The sequence below is a fragment of the Garra rufa genome, chromosome 19 (assembly GCF_049309525.1).
Source record: "Garra rufa chromosome 19, GarRuf1.0, whole genome shotgun sequence".
Taxonomy (NCBI): Eukaryota; Metazoa; Chordata; class Actinopteri; order Cypriniformes; family Cyprinidae; genus Garra; species Garra rufa.
The window spans coordinates 9,187,186-9,211,580 of record NC_133379.1 but is presented as its reverse complement, the minus strand read 5'-3'; the positions used below and the strand labels follow the sequence as shown (position 1 = coordinate 9,211,580).

At 34.7% G+C, this 24,395-nt stretch overlaps 1 protein-coding gene across 1 annotated transcript in view; it reads right to left on the bottom strand.

The window, feature by feature from the left end:
* The window catches only part of LOC141292599 (DNA repair protein RAD50-like), a 37,256-nt gene extending 20,042 nt beyond the window's left edge, over window positions 1-17,214 (bottom strand). Inside the window, exons 1-11 of the mRNA XM_073824633.1 lie at window positions 17,127-17,214; window positions 16,748-16,902; window positions 16,474-16,557; window positions 15,798-15,949; window positions 12,438-12,623; window positions 8,906-9,110; window positions 7,035-7,163; window positions 4,760-4,925; window positions 4,212-4,405; window positions 590-796; window positions 249-431 (exon numbers count right to left, since the gene is read on the bottom strand). Of these exons, the coding sequence (XP_073680734.1) occupies window positions 249-431; window positions 590-796; window positions 4,212-4,405; window positions 4,760-4,925; window positions 7,035-7,163; window positions 8,906-9,110; window positions 12,438-12,623; window positions 15,798-15,949; window positions 16,474-16,557; window positions 16,748-16,876 (1,635 nt within the window). The 5' untranslated portion in view covers window positions 16,877-16,902; window positions 17,127-17,214. The remainder of the gene's footprint in view (window positions 1-248; window positions 432-589; window positions 797-4,211; window positions 4,406-4,759; window positions 4,926-7,034; window positions 7,164-8,905; window positions 9,111-12,437; window positions 12,624-15,797; window positions 15,950-16,473; window positions 16,558-16,747; window positions 16,903-17,126) is intronic.
* Window positions 17,215-24,395: the final 7,181 nt, after the last annotated feature.

The following is a 24,395-nucleotide window of genomic DNA, read 5'->3' as shown; positions in this document are numbered from 1 at the left end:
TATTGTTACATCCCTAATTTACACTATGTAAAAGTAGCAGTATTTTATTTGCAATAAGTGTAATAAAGTAGTTATAAATAGGCTTGTGTCCATTGTGTTGCACCAATTTCGTTCGTGTTGTGGAGATTTTGTTGCGCTATTTAAACTGCATAGATGTGCATTTTTGGACATACGTTGTTTATGTTTGTTATTTGTTTTTGTTGGCCACTAATGGACAAAAAAATGCATGTGATTGAGTTTGAGCTTACCTTGGTCTTCTTGAGCATGTCCATCTGTGTGCGCGCCGCAGTGTTTGTGTTGAGCAATTCCATCTCCTGGTCTAGCTTGCGCTGAGCCTGATCCAGTTCAGTTTTCTCCTTCTGTAGATCAATTACCTCTGCCTTCAGACTGTCCACCTGACAGGCCTGCATGGCATCATCAAGCTCACGCTCCTATGAACACACATGTTAAGGCGTGTTCAAAAGCAATACAGGTGCCAGTGATGGCATTAGTATTATTTTCCCCCTTTTTACTAATTTTACTTAAGGAATCAGTTGAGGAAACCAACAAAACATTGATACAAATACATCTGCAGTAGTCCAGGCCTAACCGCTTTTTGAAGCTCAGTGTCTAGCTCCTGTAGTCTGCTTGAGGAGCCCTCAAGTCTTTGGAGGTCAGACTTGATGTTTTTCAATTCTTGCTGTTTCTTGGCCTGTATGTCTCTCTTCAGCTCAATGGTTCTCTCTAGACCCGTCTTCTTATCACGGAGATCATCGATGCTTTGCTGCTTCTGCGCCTCTTTGTCCTGCATATCATGCTGAAAACAAGTTAAGAAATGATTATTCAAAATGGCAACATGTTACAATACTGAGTTCAGAGGTATAAAGTATTTGACTAAATGGAATTAGTTACTGTGCTTGAGTACCTTTTTGGATACTTTATAGTTTTACTGAGTATCAAAGATATCAACAATTTTAATTCTACTACATTTTTGAATGAGTATTAGTACTCTTTACTCCACTACATTTGAAACGAGTGTTGCAATTACACATTAAATTTTGCATGACACCTAGCTTTTTTTGCTGCAGAAGACATGATACTGCCCTTACTCACCCAAATCTGTCAACAAGGCTACTTTACGTGAATGCGAGTTCCTTAGCTATTAGTTGTGAATCACATGTGTTTTATATATGTGACCCTGGACCACAAAACCAGTCATAAGGTTAAATTTTACAAAACTGAGATGTATACATCATATGAAAGCTCAATAAATAAGCTTTCTATTGATGTATGGTTTGTTAGGATAGCACAATATTTGGCCGAGATACATCTATTTGAAAATCTGGAATCCGAGGGTGCACAAAAATCTAAATACTGAGAAAATCACCTTTAAAGTTGTCCAAATTAAGTTCTTAACAATGCATATTACTAATCAAAAATTACATTTTGATATGTTTACAGTAGGAATTTTACAAAAAATCTTAATGGAACATGATCTTTACTTAATTTCCTAATGATTTTTGGCATAAAAGAAAAATCAGTAATTTTGACCCATACAATGTATTTTTGGCTATTGCTACAAATATACCCCAGCGACTTAAGACTGGTTTTGTGGTCCAGGGTCACATATGTGACCTTGGACCACAAAACCAGTCATAAGATAAAATTTACAAAACTGAGATATATACCTCATATGAAAGCTCAATAAATAAGCTTTCTATTGATATATGGTTTGTTAAGATAGGAAAATATTTGGCCGAGATACATCTATTTGAAAATCTGGAATCTGAGAGTGCAAAAAAAATCAAAATACAGAGAAAATCACCTTTAAAGTTGTCCAAATTAAGTTCTTAACAATGCATATTACTAATCAAAAATTACATTTTGATATGTTTACAGTAGGAATTTTACAAAAAATCTTAATGGAACATGATCTCTACTTAATTTCCTAATGATTTTTGGCATAAAAGAAAAATCAATAATTTTGACCCATACCATGTATTTTTGGCTATTGCTACAAACATACCCCAGCGACTTAAGACTGGTTTTGTGCTCCAGGGTCACATATGAGATGAGGACATGACTGCAGCTAGCAATGAGGCTAAAACCCGCACATCCAGTGCAAGACGGCTTTGACTTTTTAATTTTACTTAGCATTATTTTATCTATCCATTATACTGAAAATACCTTTTTGAAGGATATTGTTTTTTTATTTGTTTGTTAGTTTGTTTTTTTGTCATCCTGTGGTGTCCAGTTTTATTTTGCTTTTAGAAAATAAATGTAATTGCTCTCCTTACAAATTAACTCATTCTTGTTTATGTTACATGCTCTCTGCGCCTTGTCTTGGACTTTTATGTCACTTCCTGTCTCCGGTGGTATTTGTAGTCAGTTTGTAGTCCCCCTGATTAGTCTCCCCAGGTGTGTCTTGTTATCTTAAGTTTGTTAGCCCCCTGTGTATATATAGCCCTATGTTTCTTTAGTTCCTTGTGAGTTGTTAAATGTAATAGCAAACATTTTAGTATTGAATATAATTTTTGTGCATCAGTCGCAGAGTATTTAAATCGCTTTGGATGCAGCTCGTGTTGGATTTAGGGTTGCCAAATCCACATTTTTTTATGGAAATGGGCTGATTTTAAACTGTTGCGGCTGGTTGATTTTGTCTTGTGAGTTAAAGGTTTGAAATATTGCATAAATTCCATTTGACTGAAATGCTTGTATTGAAACATTTTGCTTTCTACCTGTGATAAACTGTGGTAGATATTAGTTTTGTGAAGGATGGCCACTGTGGTAGGAAGCTTTTTAGCTCTGTTAATGATCAATCTGCATAACAGTCACTGTAAAATATGTAGTTTTGGTATGGAAATGACATATTTTGACCCCACCACCATCTTTTTTTTTTTTTTTTTTGAAACTACAATATGGTCACCCTATAATCAGTGATCAGTGTGCATTGTCCTATAATAAGCTAAATTTAATGGTTTCTTGTGCACACAAAAAAGTATGCATATTTTTTATTTTTGCAAAGGTCCTTGAGGCGATGTAATACGATGCTAAGAATATAGTTAGAAGAAACCCAAAATGCTTATAACCTGCTTTTTGCATAATGAAAAACTGCACCTTGGTTTTATTCAGTCATATTTGACAATCACTAAAGAATCACTAAACAGCTGCCATGAAACCTCACTTCTTGTTCAATAAATTTATTTTCATTAAATTCTTAATTTTCCATTATAAAAAAAACTAAATGGGGGAAAAAGTCTGGAAACACAATTTTTTTTCCATACTCTGCTTTCTTTTTTTCTACACTTTTCCAGACCATTAAATTAAACTCCATACTTTTCAAAACTTTTTCAAATCCCACTGGAACCCTGTTTAGTATAGGTAAAGTACTGTGAAAATCACATACTCTAAGACTTTTACTCAAGTTGTTTTGAAATTGGTGACTTGTGGCGTGTAGTGGAGTAATTTTCACTGCAAGGTATCTGTACTTTTACTCAAGTACGGATATCAGGTGAGTTCATAACTGATAAGTCAAAAGTTCCATTCATATCTGAATTGATTCAATGCTATTCTGTTAAGCATTTAATACAAAAATTATTGGATCATAATACAATGTTATAATCAGGGGTGCACATAAGTGGTCTGCAGGTCTGCATACGTGACCAAAATAAGAACATGTGTTGTGTAAATAAGTTCAGAGCGTGCATTTGCATACTGATATGGTTGCAGTTGTTAATGCAAAATTACCATTGACAAGCTGTAACACTTTATAAGATTTCTATTCGAACTGAAAGAATAAATCCAAGCTATTCGATGATGCTTTCAAAGCACAATGCAACAACACGACATTTCATTTACTGACACTCTTCACTGAACGCTCTTCAATCGGAAGCGCGAAACCCGGTGGGAACGCGTATACTTACTTGCCAGCAACCCGCCAAAACAAAAGCTTAGGTTTGAAAATGATAAAAATTCTAATTAAAAAATAAATATTATATATATATATATATATATATATATATATATATATATATATATATATAAAACTAAAAAATAAAGTCCAACGATATTATCATCACTTTTATTAATACATTTTTGGAGGTATATTTAATAGGTCACACTATATGTAGTGTGAGGACCAAACCAAATCTCCAGGTACCAAGCTAAAAAAAACTTATGTGTACCCCTGATTATAATATTAAAGTTATTACAAAGTGTTACTCAAACCTTACCATAGTTTGGTTGAGGGCCTCTGTGTCCTGGTCCAGTCTCTCTTTGACTTGTCTGTGGAAGCTCTGAAGCTGTCGCTCATTCAGAGGGGTCCGGTCATAACCCTCCAACTCCAGGAAAGATGCTAAATTCTTGACATGGGTGTCCCTCTTTTTAATATTTTGTGTGTGCCTATCTGCCTCCAACTGCAGACGGCCTTGAAACAAGCAAATAATGTTAATGAACAGCTCTTATAAAGAATAAATTTCATATGTGCTGTTAAAAGGCAATATGAGCAAAAGTACTTTTCTAAATTCAAGTACTTGTGTTTAATGCGGCTAAAAAGAAGTTTGTTGCCACTAAATCAAAGTAGTAATTGACAGATATTTGTTAGTTGCAACAATAGTGCAATAGCAAGTAGCAAAGTAGCTGTGATATTAACTAAAATGACTAACATAATTTTTCTTCTAGTGACTCTATTTTAAATATTAGAATCCACTAAACAACCATTTGAGGGTATTTAGAAAATAGATGTCCACAATCACTAACACATAAAGGTAAGTTTGACTACCTTGCTCAACTAGCAGGTCAGATTTGATGCGGTTCATCCTCTGGCACTCTCGGCCGGCGCGTTCAAGCTCTCGCTGGCAATCTGTGAGTCTACGTTCCTTCTCCTTCACAGTCTTCTGATGGTTTTGATACATGTCCTGCAGCTGATCGTCTGAGCCCTGAAACACCTGAAACAGCACAACACAGAATCAGGGTTCTTAATAAATTTAAAAAATGGTGCGCTGCAAGGCTTTGTCTTAGGAATCTTGTTTTTTCTAGATATGCACGCTCCCTTTTGTGATATTTTTAGTAAATTATGTATGTACATGGATGTACATTAACCTTACATCTTCACACCTCTTTTATTAGAAAATAAATAAAGCAGATCATAGAACATACACACTATATTGCCAAAAGTATTGGGTCACCCCCTTCTACTGAACAGGTTTGACTACTTTAGTGATTTCCATGAGTACAAATCTTAATGTTTAAGCATATAATGATATTCTAGGGAATTGTGTGCTTCTAATTTTATAGCAACAGTTTGGACAGGACTGTTTTTGTTCTAACAAGACAATGCCTCTGTGTATAAAACAAGGTTAAAAAAAGAAATGATTGATTCAGTCAGTCAGTGTGGAAGAACTTGACTGGTCTGCAGAAAGCAAAGTCCTAATCCCAACTGAACACCTCTGGTGTGACTTTAAATGCAGACCTTGAGCCAAAAACTCAACACCAAACAGCAATGACTTGTACATTCACTACATGGACAAAAGTATTGGGACACCCCCTTCTTTAGAACAGAATGAATCAATCATTTCTTTTTTAACCTTGCCTAATACACAGAAGCATTGTCATGATAGAATAGAAATGGGTCCAGTCCAAACTGTTTCTATAAAATTAGAAGCACACAATTCCCTAGAATATCGTTATATGCTTAAACATTAAGATTTGTACCCACGGAAATTACTAAAATAGTTCAACCTGTTGATTAGAAGGGGGTGTCCCAATACTTTTGGCAGTATAGTGTATTTTGCCAATAGCCTATAAAACAGCTTCGTAAATAGGAAGATTTCAATACATGAGGATGATGAATGGGATTTTTTTTTTGTGAGCCATTAAATGACTTGAGACTCGACTCGAACTCGACTCGGACTCGTGACTCAAAACTTGACTCAGACTCCAGCAACAAAGACTTCAGACTTGACTCAGACTCCAGGTTAAAGACTTGTGAACATCTCTGGTTAAAATACAGTTTAAAGTGATGCGACGTGTGGTTATAGTATGGTTTCACTAGGGGTGTGTGATATTGACAAAAAAATAATATCAATATTTTTTTCTGGGATTTTATCGACAACGATAATTAGACGTAAGGACATGGACAAGATACTTTAAATGTGAAATTAAAACCGCCAGTATGTGGCAGCACGTGAGCGATTTAACTGAATCATTTAAATGGTTGATTCACTCAGGAAGGAAACATCGTCATGTTGCTGAGAGACGCAAAACAGTGCAGTGGCTGCGTTTGGAAAGATTTTTGTTGGGGAAATGGAGAAAAATAACCCAGATAATATGGTGTCTAAAATGTAAGTCTCTTAATTAACCTCTATTTTATTGAACTGTTGTATAAAAGCAGCATCAAATTTGTAACCACTCAGATTTAAAAAAAAAAAAACGTCTCTTGATTAACTATATCTTGAATTATGTGATCATTGTAAATTCATTTTAATAGACTGAATCATGCAGTGAAAGAACATACTCTAATGTGTACATGCACTAGTTTAAACTCACTTATAGACTTCATTATGTAATATATGCACACACTCAGTATGTTATGTTGCGTACTCGATAATGTCAAATTGCACGTCGTTAAAACAACAATTACGATATTATCGCAGACGATATATATCGCACACCCCTTATTTCTGCATTTAACCCATTCAAGTGCACACGCACAGCAGTGAGTGAACACAAACACATATGTTCTAATAAATGCTATTAATATTTACTAATAAAAGATAAGCGTCTGTTTTAATACAATTTACAGACTTGAATTGAACTTGAATAAATAAATAAAGATTTGCTTGCGAATACAACCCCCTTGTTCCACCATCAAATAAAAAAGGCCCGAAGAATACCAAAAACATCCATTAGTGAACATCCTGTACGTGTTTTGTGTGCAAAGACTTCCTCTGCTTTCAGATGATCATTATCTGGTATTTATGACTAATGCTGATAGTAGTGAAACTTTCATAATTGATGATGTTGTTGCCTTCTTTTTTTTAATAAACCTTGGTTACCTGCTCCATTTTTTCCTCTAGCTCCTGGTTATCATCCTCCATCTGTTTCTTCCTGCTGTCCAGAGCTTTGATGTCATTATCCAACTTCATCACTTTGCTGAGGCTGTTGTCTATGTCATACATTCGATTCTGAAAATATGGGGAAGGTGAATATACATGAATGCATAAGTCTATGGGCTAAAATGCAATTGATGTGCAGTCAAAGATGTGCATTTTGACCATTTCACAAGAGCTCTGAACTTTCTGAACAGGGACCATCTGAACTCACATTTCTATTGCTTTAAACTCAATAGTTAATGTGAAACTGCTTTTTTTTGCCCTGATGCCAGATTTATCAATAATTTAGGATTAATCTTATTTATAAGTGTGCTTCCAAAGTGTCAAATATTTCAAATAATAATAGTAATTAAAATAAATATAAAAATTAAATTTGGCCTTTCATTAATAAATAGGGTTGCAAAGTGACAAATTTCTGGAAACGTTTGAAAAACTTAAACTTTTTTTTTTTAAGTTTCCAAAAATTCTAGAATTTTGTTCCACATCTTATGTGGTTTTGTAAATACATTAAATAAAAAAATACACATTTATTGGATGAGTGTGCAGCCAAAGATACTGTGACTTAGGTACCCTAATCTCCGTTACAATCAGCTATTTTAAATACATTTTTAAATATCAATTATCCAAAACAATAAACTACCACAGAACTGTCAAAAAAAAAAGTTTGGTTCCAAAGTTTAAAATAAATAATAATAATAAGTACAAAAATGAATGAGCCAGCCTTTCATTTGTAAATTAGGTTGCAAAGGGTTACATATCTGGAAACTTTACAAACATTTTCCGATTTTTTCTTCGTTTAAAGTTTCCAAACATTCTGAAATTTTTCTAGAAATTTTCTGCATCTCTGCAACTCTATTTATAAAGAATTAATTGACCAGATGAATAAAAAAATAGACATTATTATGTGGTTTTGTAAATACATTTATACATTAATTAAAAAATAAAAATTTCTTGGATGAATGTGCAGCTAAAGATACTGTGACATGCTTTAAGTGGTACTCTAATCTGCGTTACAATCACCTATTTTTTAACAATATTCATTATCCAATACAATAAACTACCACAGACCTAAAAAAAACATAAATAATTAAAAAATAAAGTTAAAACAATAAAATATGTTTAAGGCGAGACACTGCAGATAAATAGAAAAAATAGTAAATAGTAAAAAAATTAACTAATAGTTATCACCTTACTTACCCAGTTAATTGATTACATTGATAATTGCAATTTTTTTTTGTATTATAAATGTTAGGTTTAAATATGCAAAATAGGCCTTATTTAAATAAATATGCGCTAATTTGCATATATAGTACAAAAATCTAAACACTGGATGAAGTCAGCTTCAAAATTCTTGTTTAATTTTTTTGACATATTCATATTCATATCTTATTTTGTCACTCAGACAGAAAAAGTATTTTTTACTATTTTTGGGGGAATAAAATGTATAAAATGAAGCAAATTATATGAACAAATCCCTCTGCATAAACCTGAATAAAGACTGGAATAAAAATGTAAAGTTTGGTGTGTGTGTAAGTGTTACTGAAGTGGAGATTTATGGCTCAGTCTAGGAGAACAAACTCATTTTGAGAAAACGGCCTTTAAAAATATGGATTTTAATTGAAATCTATTGACACAAATAGATAAAGTGCTATAAAAGAAACACTTAACAGTGTATTTTAGGTGTTTTCTTTCCACTAGTCTGAAAAAATACTTTATGAAACACCAAAAAGCCCAAAATCTCAAACTTGACAGGTGCAAGAAAAAACAGTGTTTTTGTCTGCAGTGTCTCCCCTTAAAAAAAATTGGTGTCTCACCTCCAGTGGGTCAATCTGACTCTCGATGCGTTGGACACTTTCTTTAGAGGAAGACAGCTGAGTTTCTTTAGTGGACAGGAGCTCTCTAATCTCTTGGGCTTTATCTTTGTTCTGTTTCAGATACTTGAGCTCCATCTGGCAGGATTTAACAATGTTGGTCTGCTTCATCCTCAGCGCCCTCAGGGTCTCCAATACCTTAATGTACCTTCAAGCAAAGGTTTTGGTTATTTCCAGCTATTCATCTGTGATCCCAGCTTAATATGCATAGAAGACACTATAGGACAAGCCAATGTTAAAGAAAAGTGACTACAAATTAATATAAAATAATTAAAAGATATAATTAGTGGGGTTTCACAAATTAATCAAAGAATGAATTGCATCATGCACATCCACTGTGTCAGTTGTAAACATTTAGTCGCTCTCCAAAGACACATAAATAAACACTTATCGCCACCTACTGGGGCCTGTTTCAATAAGGAGGTTCAACCAACTCTGAGTTAAAACTTGAACTCTGAGTTGACTTACCCTGAGATGGGAAACTCTGAGTTTTCGGTTACAGAACAGCTGAAATGAGTTAGTTCAATCCACTCTGAGTAGGTTGACTCTGAGTTTAGTGCTTGCAGCTTGACTATGAAAAGCCCTGATCAATGGAGCTCCGAAATTATGATTCACCATGGCAACCGCTCCCGCCAAAAAGACCTCTGCATATTTCGAGCCAATGCTTAACTTTAATTCTTAATAATTATTAAGAATATAATTATTTAATTATTAATAATTAGAATATCAAAGGTAAAAACTGGCAGAACGGTAAGTTACTGAACTATTAATTTTCATGGTATCAAACAGGCAAAAAAATAAAATAAAATAAAATAAAAAATAATAATTAGAAGAAGAAAACAGATAAACATGGAAGTAAACATAATTCAACCAGGTAAAGCTTTAAGCATAAAGGGTTCATGAGTGTAGGCTACATGATTTTACAAATATTTGACATTAAAATATGTCATATAAAAAAACAATTATGTGTCTAATTTCACTTTGCAGCAGCTTTTTCCACATAGTCTAATGCTCTTTCACAAAATGAAATGTTCTCTAATCCAAACGGTTGCATTTCTTAATTAGAGTAATGAAATGAAGCCAACAGCATGAAGGCTCGCAAAATGATGAAGAACAGATGAAGAGGAGATGGAAGTATTGGAAGAATATTAAAATCCAACATGAAAAAAAAGAATAAAAGTTGCATTTGTGCATTTATAGGAAAAAAAGATGACCTAGTAAATTTAACAGCTGTGGTGGTGGTTTTATATATATATATATATATATATATATATATATATATATATATATATTATACATTTTCATCTGCCATTCTTCCATTCCATACAGCAATCAGCTTCATATTTGATGGCTTTGTGCTCAGTAGGCAATGACACTAAAATTCTCAGAAAGAGCATTAGAGCAAGGCACACTTTCTTTACCGCTCTGCATACAGTGTCTGTACTAATGTGCTCTGACTATTTAAAAATGACACAGGTCAAATAAATACACATGTCTAATCAAAATAATCCTATACTATATGATAAATAATAATCTTATTTATGAAAGGACATGCCATTTTTGTCACTTTGACAGTGTCTGCATGATGAAAATATGTGCAATAAATTAATGCACCTAAAAATGCTTTTCTTACTTAGTATTGTCTTGTTGTTTCCAATTAAAAAAAAAAAAATCTAAAGATTCTTAAATCAAAATGTCTTTCTTTTTTCTGTCAAAAAGGTTTTTGAAAAAAACATTCCAGGATTTTTCTCCAATTTTCGATGGGAGCCAACAGGTTGAAGGTCCAAATTTCAGTTTCAATGCACCTTCAGAGGGCTCTACATGATCCCAGCCAAGGAATAAGGGTCACTGGAAACTTCAACTTCAACCCATTGTAGTCCACTATATGCAAAAATCCTGGAATATTTTCCCTTAAAAACTTTACTTTTTTTTTTTTATTTGAAGAAAGAAAGACATGAACATCTTGGATTACATGGGGGTGAGTAAATTATCAGGACATATTTTCTCTGCAAGTGAAGTTGTCTTAAGTTGAATATATATTTAATTAAACATTTTGATGAAACTGTTCCATGTTCTTCATCAGCACAGTATTTTAAATGTAATTGTGCTGTATTTCTTTAAAAAAAAAGCTAAAAATTTAAAATGTACATTTTATATGGCATTTGTAAAGACTTTGTATTTTGTCTTTTAAATAAAACTGTCCATTTTCCACCTTGAGCATGCTTTGAAACTTTATTGAAGGTTTTTTTTATTTTAATGATTTGTAAAATAACAGTGTTTCTCTGTAGAACATTTAGTGCTTTTATTGTAGTAATCTAGGTAAAATCTGTCAAATAAGGGTTTTACACTGTAAAAAAACAGTCAAACCACTGGCAGATACAGCTGCCAAACAAAAACCACAAAGTTAAGTAAAATATTGTAACTGAAACAAGGGAAATTTTGTAAAATAAAGGTTTTATACTGTAAAAAAGGTCCCGTAAAAAAACGGTCAAATGACTGGAAGCTGTCTGCCAAACAAAAAATTTAAAATTAAAGTTAAATATCATAATTGAAACAACGAAAAATCTGTAAAATAACTTTTTTCTGTAAAAACTTCTCTCTGTAAAATTATTGTTTTTGCACTTTATTTCATTTTTTATATTTTTTTTACAGTGTACAGTGTAAGGTGTTTATTTAATCTTTTAAGTGTATTTTTCTTATTTTGCATATTATCTGTCAATTGGGTAAGAAAAATAATCTTGTTTCCAGTTGCATTAAGATTATTTTTCATGTTTTAAGTAAAATGCACTAAATTTACATTCCAAAACACTCATTAAGAAAAGCATTTTTGAAGCATAAATGAATGAATGATGTATTTAAACATCACTTGCGCTTTAAAAAGGGGGAGGAGACCGAAAGAAACTCTGGGTTTACCGAAGAAAACCTGCTCCCGACCAGGTTAGGTTCACAGAGTAAGTTGCCATGGTAACTGACTCTGAGTATAAGTTACCTCTCTTTCAGAAACGGGCTTGACTTACTCTGCTTTCTCAGGTTTAACATACCTCCCATTCTGAAACCGAAAACCCAGAGTTTCCCTCATTTCAGGGTTAACATACTCAGAGTTTTCACTTAACCTCCTTTCTAAAACAGGCCCCAGGTGTAGGAGCATTTACAAAATACACTGTGTATTGTGTAGGTATTACAGCAAGAACAAATTTCCCTAGATATTTTGAGATAAAATGGCTTGATAATCACATACAGTAACTAAAACAGTACAAAAAAACATTATTGAAAGTAAACTAAGCTACAGAAATAACAAAAACAAACAAACAAACAAACAAAAAAAAGAAAGAAAGCAGAGGATGTTAGCAGTCAGAGATGATATAAAATGAAAAACTAATTTATGATGCAAATTGTAGACCTTAGGAAAAATATATGATACGTGACTGAATGACAGAAGCCTTTAGTGAAAAATTTGTTGTCCAGATAAAAATACCTTGTGGCTGAGAAAATCTCATCAAACTTCTGCTTGAGGGCCTTTCCTTCACTGAGAGGCCAGTTGGACTCCTCTTGATGGCAGAAGATGACATGATTGATAACAGCCTTGGAGACGCCCAGTGCTGAGATCATCTCGCGGTCTATTTCAGCACATTTAGAGCTCAGGCTCACTTTCTCTCCATGCCTGAAAGCAAAGAGAGGTCAAGACAAATTGATGTCAAACAGAGACAATAACATACACATTTCAAGGGTCAAGTCTTTTTAAATAATGCTGTTTTTTCTTTGCATTCACTAAAGAATCCTGAAAGAGTGTTTCATGGTTTCCACTACACTATTAAGCAGTGCAACTGTTTTCATTATTGATAAAAAATAACAAATGTTTCTTTTTACACTGCGGACTAAATTGATGGCTGCTGCAAATTTAGCTTTTCCATCACAGGAATAAATTATATTTTAAAGGGATAGTTTATCCAAAATGAAAATTCTGTCATTAATTACTCACCCTCATGTCGTCCCAAACCCGAAAGACCTTCATTCATCTTGTAAACACAAATTAGGATATTTTTGATGAAATCCGAGAGCTCTCTGACCCTTAATTTGTGTTCCGAAGACGAACAAAGGTCTTTTGGTTTGGAACGTCATGAGGGTGAGTTATTGACCATTTGCACAGAGCGTTCTTTAGTACTTACGCATAATGATAAGCCAGCTCATAAACTTCTGCTGAAGCTCATCTTATATGTGCTATATATAGGTGGACACTCTTGAGACTCCTCTACTAATTCAGTCTTATCAGAAACAGAAAAAAAAAATAATTGCAACATCATAAATAATGATAGCGACATGAACATGTAGTTTCATATTATTTAACAACATATAATTTGATACGAGCCTGGTAATCCCAGGAGAGAACCTGCATAGTTGTGCATTTAAATGCTAAACACTATCATAAGATGTTTAGGCTAACGTTAGCTAGCTAGCGATACTCCTCTTCAAGGACATCTTAATCATATTCTTGATAATCAGTAACTTGCCTTCATAGTAATAAACAGATTTTTAAAATCTTGTGTTATTTTAAAGCCTTTATTATTTTTACAATAAAATTCACTTCAAAGATTCACTTTTCATTCATGAAGATGTGAAAAAAGTCTTTTCATGGAAAACAACGTCTTTTAAAGATGAAAATGACACAAGATTACCTATATAACCAGAAGATGGCAGCAGAGGATCACTCATTAGCTGCAGCTGCCATTTCAACTCCCTAGTTCTTTCAAGACGTCTCGCTTTTCGATTTATTATAAAATTACTAGTATAAAAAATTGTAGTACTTTTACCGCACTAAAGTATATAGTGTAGCAAGTGCAGAAAGTCATTAAAATAAATAAATAAATAAGCTCAGACACAAACAGCCTATAAGGGTGAATTATTTAAATTCAAATTACAGTAAGTAAATTAAATAAGTTAAATTTTATTGGTAACAGGATTAAATAATACACTCAATATGAATTTTAAATATTTTATATAATTTAATAACTACATCTTTTAAGCTTTATCTTGAACTGTAAAAGCTATTAAATAGCCTATGTTTAAAGGAACCGTATGTAGGATTGTGGCCAAAACTGGTACTGCAATCACTTTCAAAACACTGTAGAACGGTTATATACTCAATTTATCCCTTTTAATGGTATAAAGGATGAAATGCCATAGTGTAAGATTTTTTTTTTCTTTTTTTTTGTGAAACTGTATCTGAATTTTAAATCATGCCATTTTATGGCTTAATATTCTACTTTACATTGTCCAGTCCCAATACTGTTTATTTTACTTGTGCAGATCTTAAAAAGGGTCATGAATTGCTTTAAATTAATATTTAAAAATTCTACAGATACGCTAAATGAAATAAATATAATGAAATAAAATGACTTCCTTGATATTTGTTTATATTTGTGTATTAAAAACATTTTTGATTAGACTCCTAGCTGATTTTCTATATTTAAAAAAAAAGGGTCTTTTTTTTATTTGGGCTAGTTAAATTAATTTCCGGGCTACCAAAATCTGAAGAGTACCTGCCCGAAGGGCTACCAGAGATTTTGAAATTTTGCGAGCCCTGTACTGCCGCGTTCTATTTATGACGTGCTCACACAAAGTTTAAATGATTTGCAACGGTCGCTTTGTCGCGTCCAGTGTAGACAGACTTTAGCTGTTGCGGCGCGACAACTGTCACGTCCGGTGTAGAGACGGTGTAATACCACATTTCAGTCGTAACATAGATTGTATTCATACCCTGCTAGTGGTGCGACATAAAGCTTTTTGTGAACGCATTTAGCACGGCCGACCAAACATAGATGAATCTTACCTGTCCAGGAGAAAATTAGCAACTTTGGCGTCTGTCTTCAAATTCTTCTCCGTTTTCAGCCGTCTCCATCTTTCAAGGGCATCTCCTATACAAATCCTTGTTTTATTTTGGACTTTGTCACGACATATTTCGGATTCATAACGAGGCTTTTAGGTTTCGTAACGTTATACATGTTTTATCCGACACGTTCATAACTGCAGCTGAGCTGGCAACCCGGAGGACGAAACTCTACTGACTTCGTGACTAGTAGATAGCTGGAGGGTGGAGCCTCAGACCAAAACACAAAATGACAACAATAACATCAGTTGTGGGCTGCAACTTTCGCTTTTAAATGACAATATCCTGGCCGGACCACTGTTGTCAGTGATATAAGTATTTGAAATGAACATGATTTCTTAATGTCTAGTGACATGTCAGAGCCATTTTATGATTAACTGAAATACATTTCTTACATACGGTTCCTCTAATTATATTTAACAAACTGGTTCTGCTCTAGTTTGTTACTCTATATTTAGTCTGAATCATTTAATGCACAGCTCCTTTTTGACATCAGCTTGTCAGATGCTTCGTCTGGTTATTACCGTCAATGATAGCTTTACTCACATATTTTTTTTAAACTGACGTTTGTCACTCTTAAAACAGTATACATGGACGTTTGGTCCTCTGAGACAAACAAAACTTTTCTTTGATTGTGAATGGATTATGTAGAGAAAACGAGCAAAGTACACTCCTATTACTGCAAAGTACAGTTGGCCGTAAAATGACTTAGCTGGCTTGTCTAAAACAAGGAAGTAATCTGTGCATATGGTCAATTAATGACTGAATTTTCATTGTTGGGTGAACTATCCCTTTAAAATATACTAAAACACAAAACGGTTGTAATAATCTCTCACAACAGTACAGTTTTACTGTATTTTTAGCCAAATAAATAAAGCCTTCAAATATTTTTACAAATTCTTACAGACCCCAAACTTTTAAACGGTAGTGTATGACACAAGTACAACTTACTTGATTCTTGTAATGACACCCTCAAGGGTTTTGAACTCGGTTTTCTTGCCCTTCTGTGTGCTTTGCATAGACCTCTGGACTGCCAAAGGATCACCATTCACGTCTCTAAACTGGAGTCTAATCTGTGCCCGTACATCTGTCTCATGAGCATCCTACAACAGATCAACATTAGCATTAAGAGCCAATCAGAATCCATCCTGCTTTAAAGAGCTTGAGCATTTAAAATTGGCTGTTTATAATAAACAACTTTATTGTGCATTGGTGTGAAGGCTAATATGTGACCCTGGAACACAAAACCAGTCATAAGGGTATTTTTTTTAAACATGGAGGCTGAATAAATAAGCTTTCCATTGGTGTATGTTTTGTTAGGATAGGACAATATTTGGCTGAGATACACGTATTTGAAAATCTGGAATCTGACGGTGCAAAAACGACAAAATATTGAGAAAATCATCTAAAGATGGTCCAAATGAAGTTCCTAGCAATGCATATTACTAATCAAAAAATAAGTTTTGATATATTTACAGTAGGAAATTTAAAAAAAATATCATCATGGAACATGATCTTTACTTCAAATATACCCATGCTACTTAAGACTGGTTTTGTGGTTCAGGGTCACATATAGACATGCAACCTTCCAGTTTGTTTACTTGCATTACTCCTGTCAAAGACCTACTTTGGGATCATGGACAAATGTGTTTCCTTTACTTCCTGGTGGAAAGTCTCCTGAAGTGATGTACTTGAGACACTCAATGATGGTCTGCGAAATCATTAAGATAAATAGTTCAAACAAATATAAAGTTATTGGTAGGTAGAACTTAAATATAAATATAATATTTATAAATATATCTCATATAAAATCTATGTTTCATATTGGCTATGTGAAACTGAAACATAAAAGCATTTTTTCTGCATTTCATCAGTGTCATGGCTGACAGCTATATACAAACCGTTTTTCCAGCTCCATTAGGTCCTACAAGGACAGTCAAAGGGCTGAAGAAGGTGATCACTTGTTTGTCTTTATCCTCAACTCCAAAACTCCTCACCCCCAGGATACTCATCTTTTCAATCTTAGACATTTTGGACCAGTGCTTTGACACGTAGCCTTAAATGTAGTGAAAAGTACATTTTTAATAACATGAACTAGAAAATGATATTGTCTATCTCTTATCATGCTAATGAAATCCAAGTCAATTATAGCTAACTTGGGCAAGTGACATATGCAGTTTCATAACAAGTTCACGTAATAGCAATGCAGTTAGGCTAGCGAAGATGTAAAAACGTTAACCCAAATGTAAAACAGCATAGCTTTTAATTAGAATAACTCACACAGGATAAAGCAGCAAATTCCACGTAAACAGAAGTTCTGGATTGTTTTGACTGCATGCACTCGTGTGTTTCCCGCGTCGGCGCAGTGAGTGACGTGACGTGCTTCCGCATTCAAAGCACCGTCACATGAAACATCAAGAAACTACAAATCCCAAAATGCATGATTATTTTCATTTAATAACGAAACATTTAAATACAACGAGTTATATTTATAACTACATGATAATGCTAAAGAAACTATATCCACTCATTTATTTCACTCGAAGCCAGATATAAAGTGCGGTTTAATTATTTACTCGTCTTGACTTTCCTGAAGTAACGTTACCACAGCTGAATAATCAAAAAGGGTAACGAATCAAAGTAACGTACTTTGATTTGTTAAAGTAGTAGCTATTTTGAACATAGCCAGTATCAGCTTAGTGGTTGCTTTCAGAACAATTATGAACAAATGCACATCATGAGATTAATACTACCAAGGTTTTGATTTGTAATCATGGCCCTGATAAACATTAAGCATGTGTGAAATGGTTGGACTGTGTCACTCTTTAAGGCTTTCAAAGGCTTAAGGTGGAACTGCAAACCTCCACCCACAATCGCTCAGATCTGCACAACCTTCCTCCTCATGCTGTTTCTTGTCTGTAAGTACTCCAAATCAATTAACATTATCTTATCTAACTTAAATCCTGACAGCGTGGAGCAGGAAAAAAGTTTGACGCTCACTTTGTTAGACGAGTCACGTTTGATATCACGGTGGCTTGTCAAAACGACAACACACCGTTTATTTACAACAATTTATTCTCGGTTATATTTTATTCAAATATATATTTTAAAAATCACTCCGATTTCGACACATTCTGTTGTTTAAATTCACATTTATCCAGATTTAAAGTCTTTTGTCGTTGATATATCATACTTGTCCACTTGGTGATGCTGTTTTGCTGCTGTTTGATAGCTGTGAGGACCAACTAGGTAGGTTGAAGTTTTGTGAGTAGGTTTATAGGAAATTTAAAACTGTGAATTAAGAGATTAAGAAATGCCTAATATAGATTTACTATTTAGTATGTATTTTACATTTATTTGTTGCATTTGTTTATTACAAGGCTGAATTTTCAGCAGCCGTTAGAAAACTCTTTTTTTTATTGTAATAATATTTCACATTATTACTGTTTTTACTGTATTTTTAATCAAGTGAGCATAAGAAATTTCCTTAAACGTTTCCAAAAAAATGTAGTAACTTTATTAGTGTTTAATTAATATTACAAACTACAACAAACAAATACAAATATAACAATACATCCAAATAAAATAAAACAAACAAAAAAATTGAGTTTACAATTTACATTTTAGATATAAATACACACAAATACAACCAAATGTCAATATTCCAAATGACAGCGTATATAAATTCACTTTTCAATCAACTTTAACTCTTTAGCAGAGACAATTGTATCTTTACTTTTTTTTACTATCGATGCATTGAAGAGAGAATCCATATGAATGAAAATCATAAAAACCTTTAAAAAGGTTTAGAATTATTTCCTCTACTTTTGTGAATATGAAATTTTCCAAATAAAATAATCAGATTCAACAAAGTTAACAGATATACTTTTCGATTCGCAATATATTATAGGATAACTATTGCCAAAATGCAACCTGGGCTGTTTTTTTTTTTTTTTTTTTTTACTGTAAACGAGACAAACATATTTCTAAAAGCATAATTACGACATTTTGACAATTTGATAATTTTATCAGTTTTGATCAATTTGATGCAAGGCCATATTGACGATACTCGGATGTAAACAACAACATAGATTGCACAGTTAATGCACTACAGAATATGTTGTTCTGCTAATTTATGCTGTCTAAACCACAGACAAAAATGTGTGGAAGCTCCTAAATCATATAGAGTAAGACAGTAAGCTGAAAAGGGCACAGTAGTCTGACAAAATAAAGTTAATAGGTGGTAAAGATACATACGAGCAGTATTAATTAAGATATTAGCCTAATATTTCACCTACCTGACTGGAAATGATAAGAACAAATGAATGTTGTCAAGATTCTTGCCCTGGAAATCCTGGTTCAGTTTGGCAAAACCACAAACGCCTATTGTTCCTCAGACAGTTTTTGCACTCTTCTCCTTTATTTGTTACAATTCTGTGGCGGTCTGTAGTACTTAAAATGTTTTTCCTGGTCTGACCGATTAGTATAGCCCAAAACATAGCAATAACATGACCATTTTCAGCAGCAATAATCAGCAAAATATGCAAATTTGGTTTGGTTCAGTGCCATTGTTTACACTTAGTGCCGCCAATATGGCCAATTGATGATGCGTTGTGAAAACGTTCAATATAAATATTCCCAGCTCCCAAGAAATAGTGACTTCTAAATGAGCTGTTTTTCTTTATAGCATTGCAGCACATGGGTAAGGGGGATGACGCTATACGTGAGGCACTTAATCATCTTCGAGACCTCATGGATTATGCACATCTCTTCACATTTGTAAGTACCACGCTTCATGTACATAAACACGACATCCTATCTACAGGTGCATCTAAATGAATTAGAATGTTGTGGAAAAGTTCATTTAATTTCAGTAATTCAACTCAAATTGGGAAACTCGTGAATTAAATAAATTCTAGACAGACAGACTGAAGTAGTTTAAGTCTTTGGTTCTTTTAATTGTGATGATTTGGCTCACATTTAACAAAATCCCACCAATTCACTATCTCAAAAAATTACAATACTTCATGAGACGAAAAAAAAAAACATTTTTAGTGAATATTTGGCCTTCTGGAAAGTATGTTAATTTACTGTATATGTACTCAATACTTCGTAGGGGCTCCTTTTGCTTTAATTACTGCCTCAGTTCGGCATGGCATGGAAGTGATCAGTCTGTGGCACTGCTGAGGTGGTATGGAAGCCCAGGTTTCTTTGACAGTGGCCTTCAGCTCATCTGCATTTTTTGGTCTCTTGTTTCTCATTTTCCTCTTGACAGTACCCCATAGATTCTCCATATGATTCAGGTCTGGTGAGTTTGCTGGCCAGTCAACCACAAGTGTGGGTACGTGCCAAATACTGCTGGAAAATGTCATCAGCATCTTTAAATAGCTGATCAGCAGAGTGAAGCATAAAGTGCTCTAAAATTTATTGGTAAACGGGTGCAGTGACTTTGGTTTTAAAAAAACACAGTGGACCACCATCAGCAGATGACATTGCACGCAAATCATCACAGACTGTGGAAACTTAACACTGGACTTCAAGCAAGTTAGGCTAAGAGCTTTTTCACCCTTACTTCAGACTCTAGGACCTTGGTTTTCAAATGAAAAACAAAACTCGCTCTCATTTGAAAAAAGGACTTTGGAACACTTGGCATCAGTCCATTTTTTCTTCTTCTTAGCCCAGGTAAGACACCTCTGATGTTTTCTGTGGTTCAGGACTCAGGAGTGGATTAACAAGAGGAATACGACAACTGTAGCCAAATTCTTTGAGTCGTCTGTGTGTGGTGGTTCTTGATGCCTTGACCCCAGCCTCAGTCCATACCTTGTGAAGTTCACCCAAATTCCTGAATCGATTTTGCTTGACAAGCCTCTCATCTTCCACACTTTTTCCTTTTCACTCAACTTCCTGTTAACATGCTTGGATTCAGCACTTTGTAAACAGCCAGCTTCTTTGGCAATGAATATTTGTGGCTTACCCTCATTGTGAAGGCTGTCAATGATTGTATTTTGGACAAATGTCAGATCAGCAGTCTTGATGATTTTGTAGCCTAGAAAACCAAACCAAGAGACCATTTTGAAGGCTCAGGCAACCTTTGCAGGTCTTTTCAGTTTATTAGCTGATTGTCACCGTATTCTAATTTGATGAGTGAGTTGGTGGGTTTTTGTTAAAAATGTAAGCCAAATCATCACAATTAATAGAACCAGAGTACTTCAGTCTGTGTGCACTGAATTTATTTAATACACAAGTTTCACAATTTGAGTTGAATTACTGAAAAAAATGTTGTTGTTTTTTCCCCATGACATTCTAGTTTGTTTAGATGCACCTATACATTTACACTATAAATAATCATTTATTATTTATGTTTTATCTTTTAAAGGACACGAACATGATATACATACCGAATATGCGTATTGAAAGTGGGGAGGTGAGTTTTGGGTACCTTCACAGGCCTGCAGGTAAAAAAAATGAAATTTGTGTTTTTGAGATTTGGGCCTGTTGTCTTTCAGATGTGTAGCTGTAAAGAATTCATTGCTCAAGAGCTTCTCAAGACATTTGTTTCAGCTGAAATTACTGATCAGGATGCTGCTGTTGAACCACGCACTGCCCTCAGACTGTTACAGCACAATATCAGATTCCTCCTTCAGAATTCGGTAAGTGATTTCTCTTACCTTTATGTGTCTTAGAAGTTAGCCTAATGATGTACTTAAGTGTGAGAATTTATTATGGATTTTTGCTTCTCTTGTTCTTCTTTTGCAAGATCGGAGAACACTGTCTAAAAGACAAAGTCATGGTTCGCAAGATTAATTTGAGGATTAATCAAGAGTTGATGTTCATTCGTCGATGTTTCACTTTTTTCCAAGACTGGATGTCCAAATGCATAACCAGCAGTGACTTTTGAAGTCATTCACTTTGACTTCTGTCGCATTGATTATATTAAATAACTGTTTAAATTTCTATTAGTTTTATAAATGGCTTAAGAGGACAAACTAAAAGTTGAAAGCTAATACTGCTAAAAGCTTTCAGCCACATTACTATGTGATTCATAATTTTGCAATAAATAATAACGTGACCATGACTTGGAAAGCTTTCTTTTTGTCCTGCTTTCGATGCACTTTATTTATTTAGATCACTTACTGGCAGTAAAGTTGGCAGTAGAGGGCAGTGTCAAACTTCCAAGGTCTGCCTCTTCATTTTAAAACACTGTGGGAGAACAAATAGTAATGAATGAACTAAGGTTGGACATTATTAGATTATGAAGCAGTTATATTATTGTATCATAAAAGCAGGACAAATTAACATTTATTTTTTTTATGTTTACACTCTGGCTCAGATTGTTCTGTAAGCTGGTGAGAAAAATCCTCTTTGTCCATTTCGCTTGTGTGTGGTAATGTCAGACAATATTTTTATATTATATTTTATATACATTTCATATACAGTCATCTGTCTGTCTGTCTGTCTGTCTGTCTAGATACGGAAAGTATTCAGACCCCCTTAGTTTCACTCTTTGTTATATTGCAGCCATTTGCTGAAATCATTTAAGTAATTTTTTTTCATCATTAATGTACAGAAAGCACCCCATATTGACAGAAAAACATAGAATTGTTGACATTTTTGCAGATTTATTAAAAAAGAAAAACTGAAATATCACATGGTCCTAAGTATTCAGACCTTTTGCTGTGACACTCATATATTTAACTCGGGTGCTGTCCATTTCTTCTGATCATCCTTGAGATGGTTCTACACCTTCATTTGAGTCTCGCTGTGTTTGATTATACTGATTGGACTTGATTAGGAAAGCCACACACCTGTCTATATAAGACCTTACAGCTCACAGTGCATGTCAGAGCAGATGAGAATCAAGAGGTCAAAGGAGCTGCCTGAAGAGCTCAGAGACAGAATTGTGGCAAGGCACAGATCTGGCCAAGGTTACAAAATAAATTCTACTGCACTTAAGGTTCTAAGAGCACAGTGGCCTCCATAAACCTTAAATGGAAGACGTTTGGGATGACCAGAACCCTTCCTAGAGCTGGCCGTCCGGCCAAACTGAGCTATCGGGTGAGAAGAGCCTTGGTGAGAGAGGTAAAGAAGAACCCAAAGATCACTGTGGCTGAGCTCCAGAGATGCAGTCGGGAGATGGAAGAAAGTTGTAGAAAGTCAACCATCACTGCAGCCCTCCACCAGTCGGGGCTTTATGGGAGAGTGGTCCGACGGAAGCCTCTCCTCAGTGCAAGACACATGAAAGCCCGCATGGAGTTTGCTAAAAAACACCTGAAGGACTCCAAGATGGTGAAAAATAAGATTATCTGGTCTGATGAGACCAAGATAGAATTTCATCATCACCTGTCCAATACAGTCCCAACAGTGAAGCATGGTGGTGGCTGTTTTTCAGCTGCAGAGACAGGACGACTGGTTGTAATCGAGGGAAAGATGAATGCGGCCAAGTACAGGGATATCCTGGACGAAAACCTTCTCCAGAGAGCCCAGGACCTCAGACTGGGCAGAAGGTTTACCTTCCAACAAGACAATGACCCTAAGCACACAGCTAATAGAACGAAGGAGTGGCTTCACAACAACTCCGTGACTGTTCTTGAATGGCCCAGCCAGAGCCCTGACTTAAACCCAATTGAGCATCTCTGGAGAGACCTAAAAATGGCTGTCCACCAACGTTTACCATCCAACCTCACAGAACTGGAGAGGATCTGCAAGGAAGATTGGCAGAGGATCCCCAAATCCAGGTTTGAAAAACTTGTTGCATCTTTCCCAAAAAGACTCATGGCTGTATTAGATCAAAAGGGTGCTTCTACTAAATACTGAGTAAAGGGTCTGAATACTTACGACCATGTGTTATTTCAGTTTTTCTTTTTTAATAAATCTGCAAAAATGTCAACAATTCTGTGTTTTTCTGTCAATATGGGGTGTTTTGTGTACAATAATGAGGGGGGAAAAAAAATAACTTAAAGGATTTCAGCAAATGGCTGCAATATAACAAAGAGTGAAACATTTAAGGGAGTCAACAATTCTCGAACATTTAATCAAACGATGTTGTGAGGCGCGTTTAGTCAATGAAGCCGGTACTTTGATTAGTAGTAAATCTCCATCACGTGCTTTCAGCTGGAGCGGCAATTAATACACAGAGACGTAAATCATTGACAAGCTACGCCAAATCGCGTTCAAAGTCGCATTCGATTTTAAGCACGATTTGGCTTAGCTTGTCAGTGATTTACGCCGCTGAACGCACGTGATGGAGATTTACTACTAATCAAAGTACCGGCTTCATTGACTAAACGCACCTCACAACATCGTTCTATTATTCGTGCAGCCCTAGTGCCATTGCATATAGTACAAGTATATGCTATGTACAAAACATATAAAGGCATACAGTACCCGTAGCCCCGTAGACAACACATACACAGTTCTTTTTCAGGATCCTGAAACAAAAGTGCAGGCAGGTGAAGTGCGGTACGTGGGCAGGAAGTTATTTTGAGGTGGGATAGGAAGCAAATCAGATGAACCCGCAGGGAACCGAATGGTTTCTAGCAGACACTACAC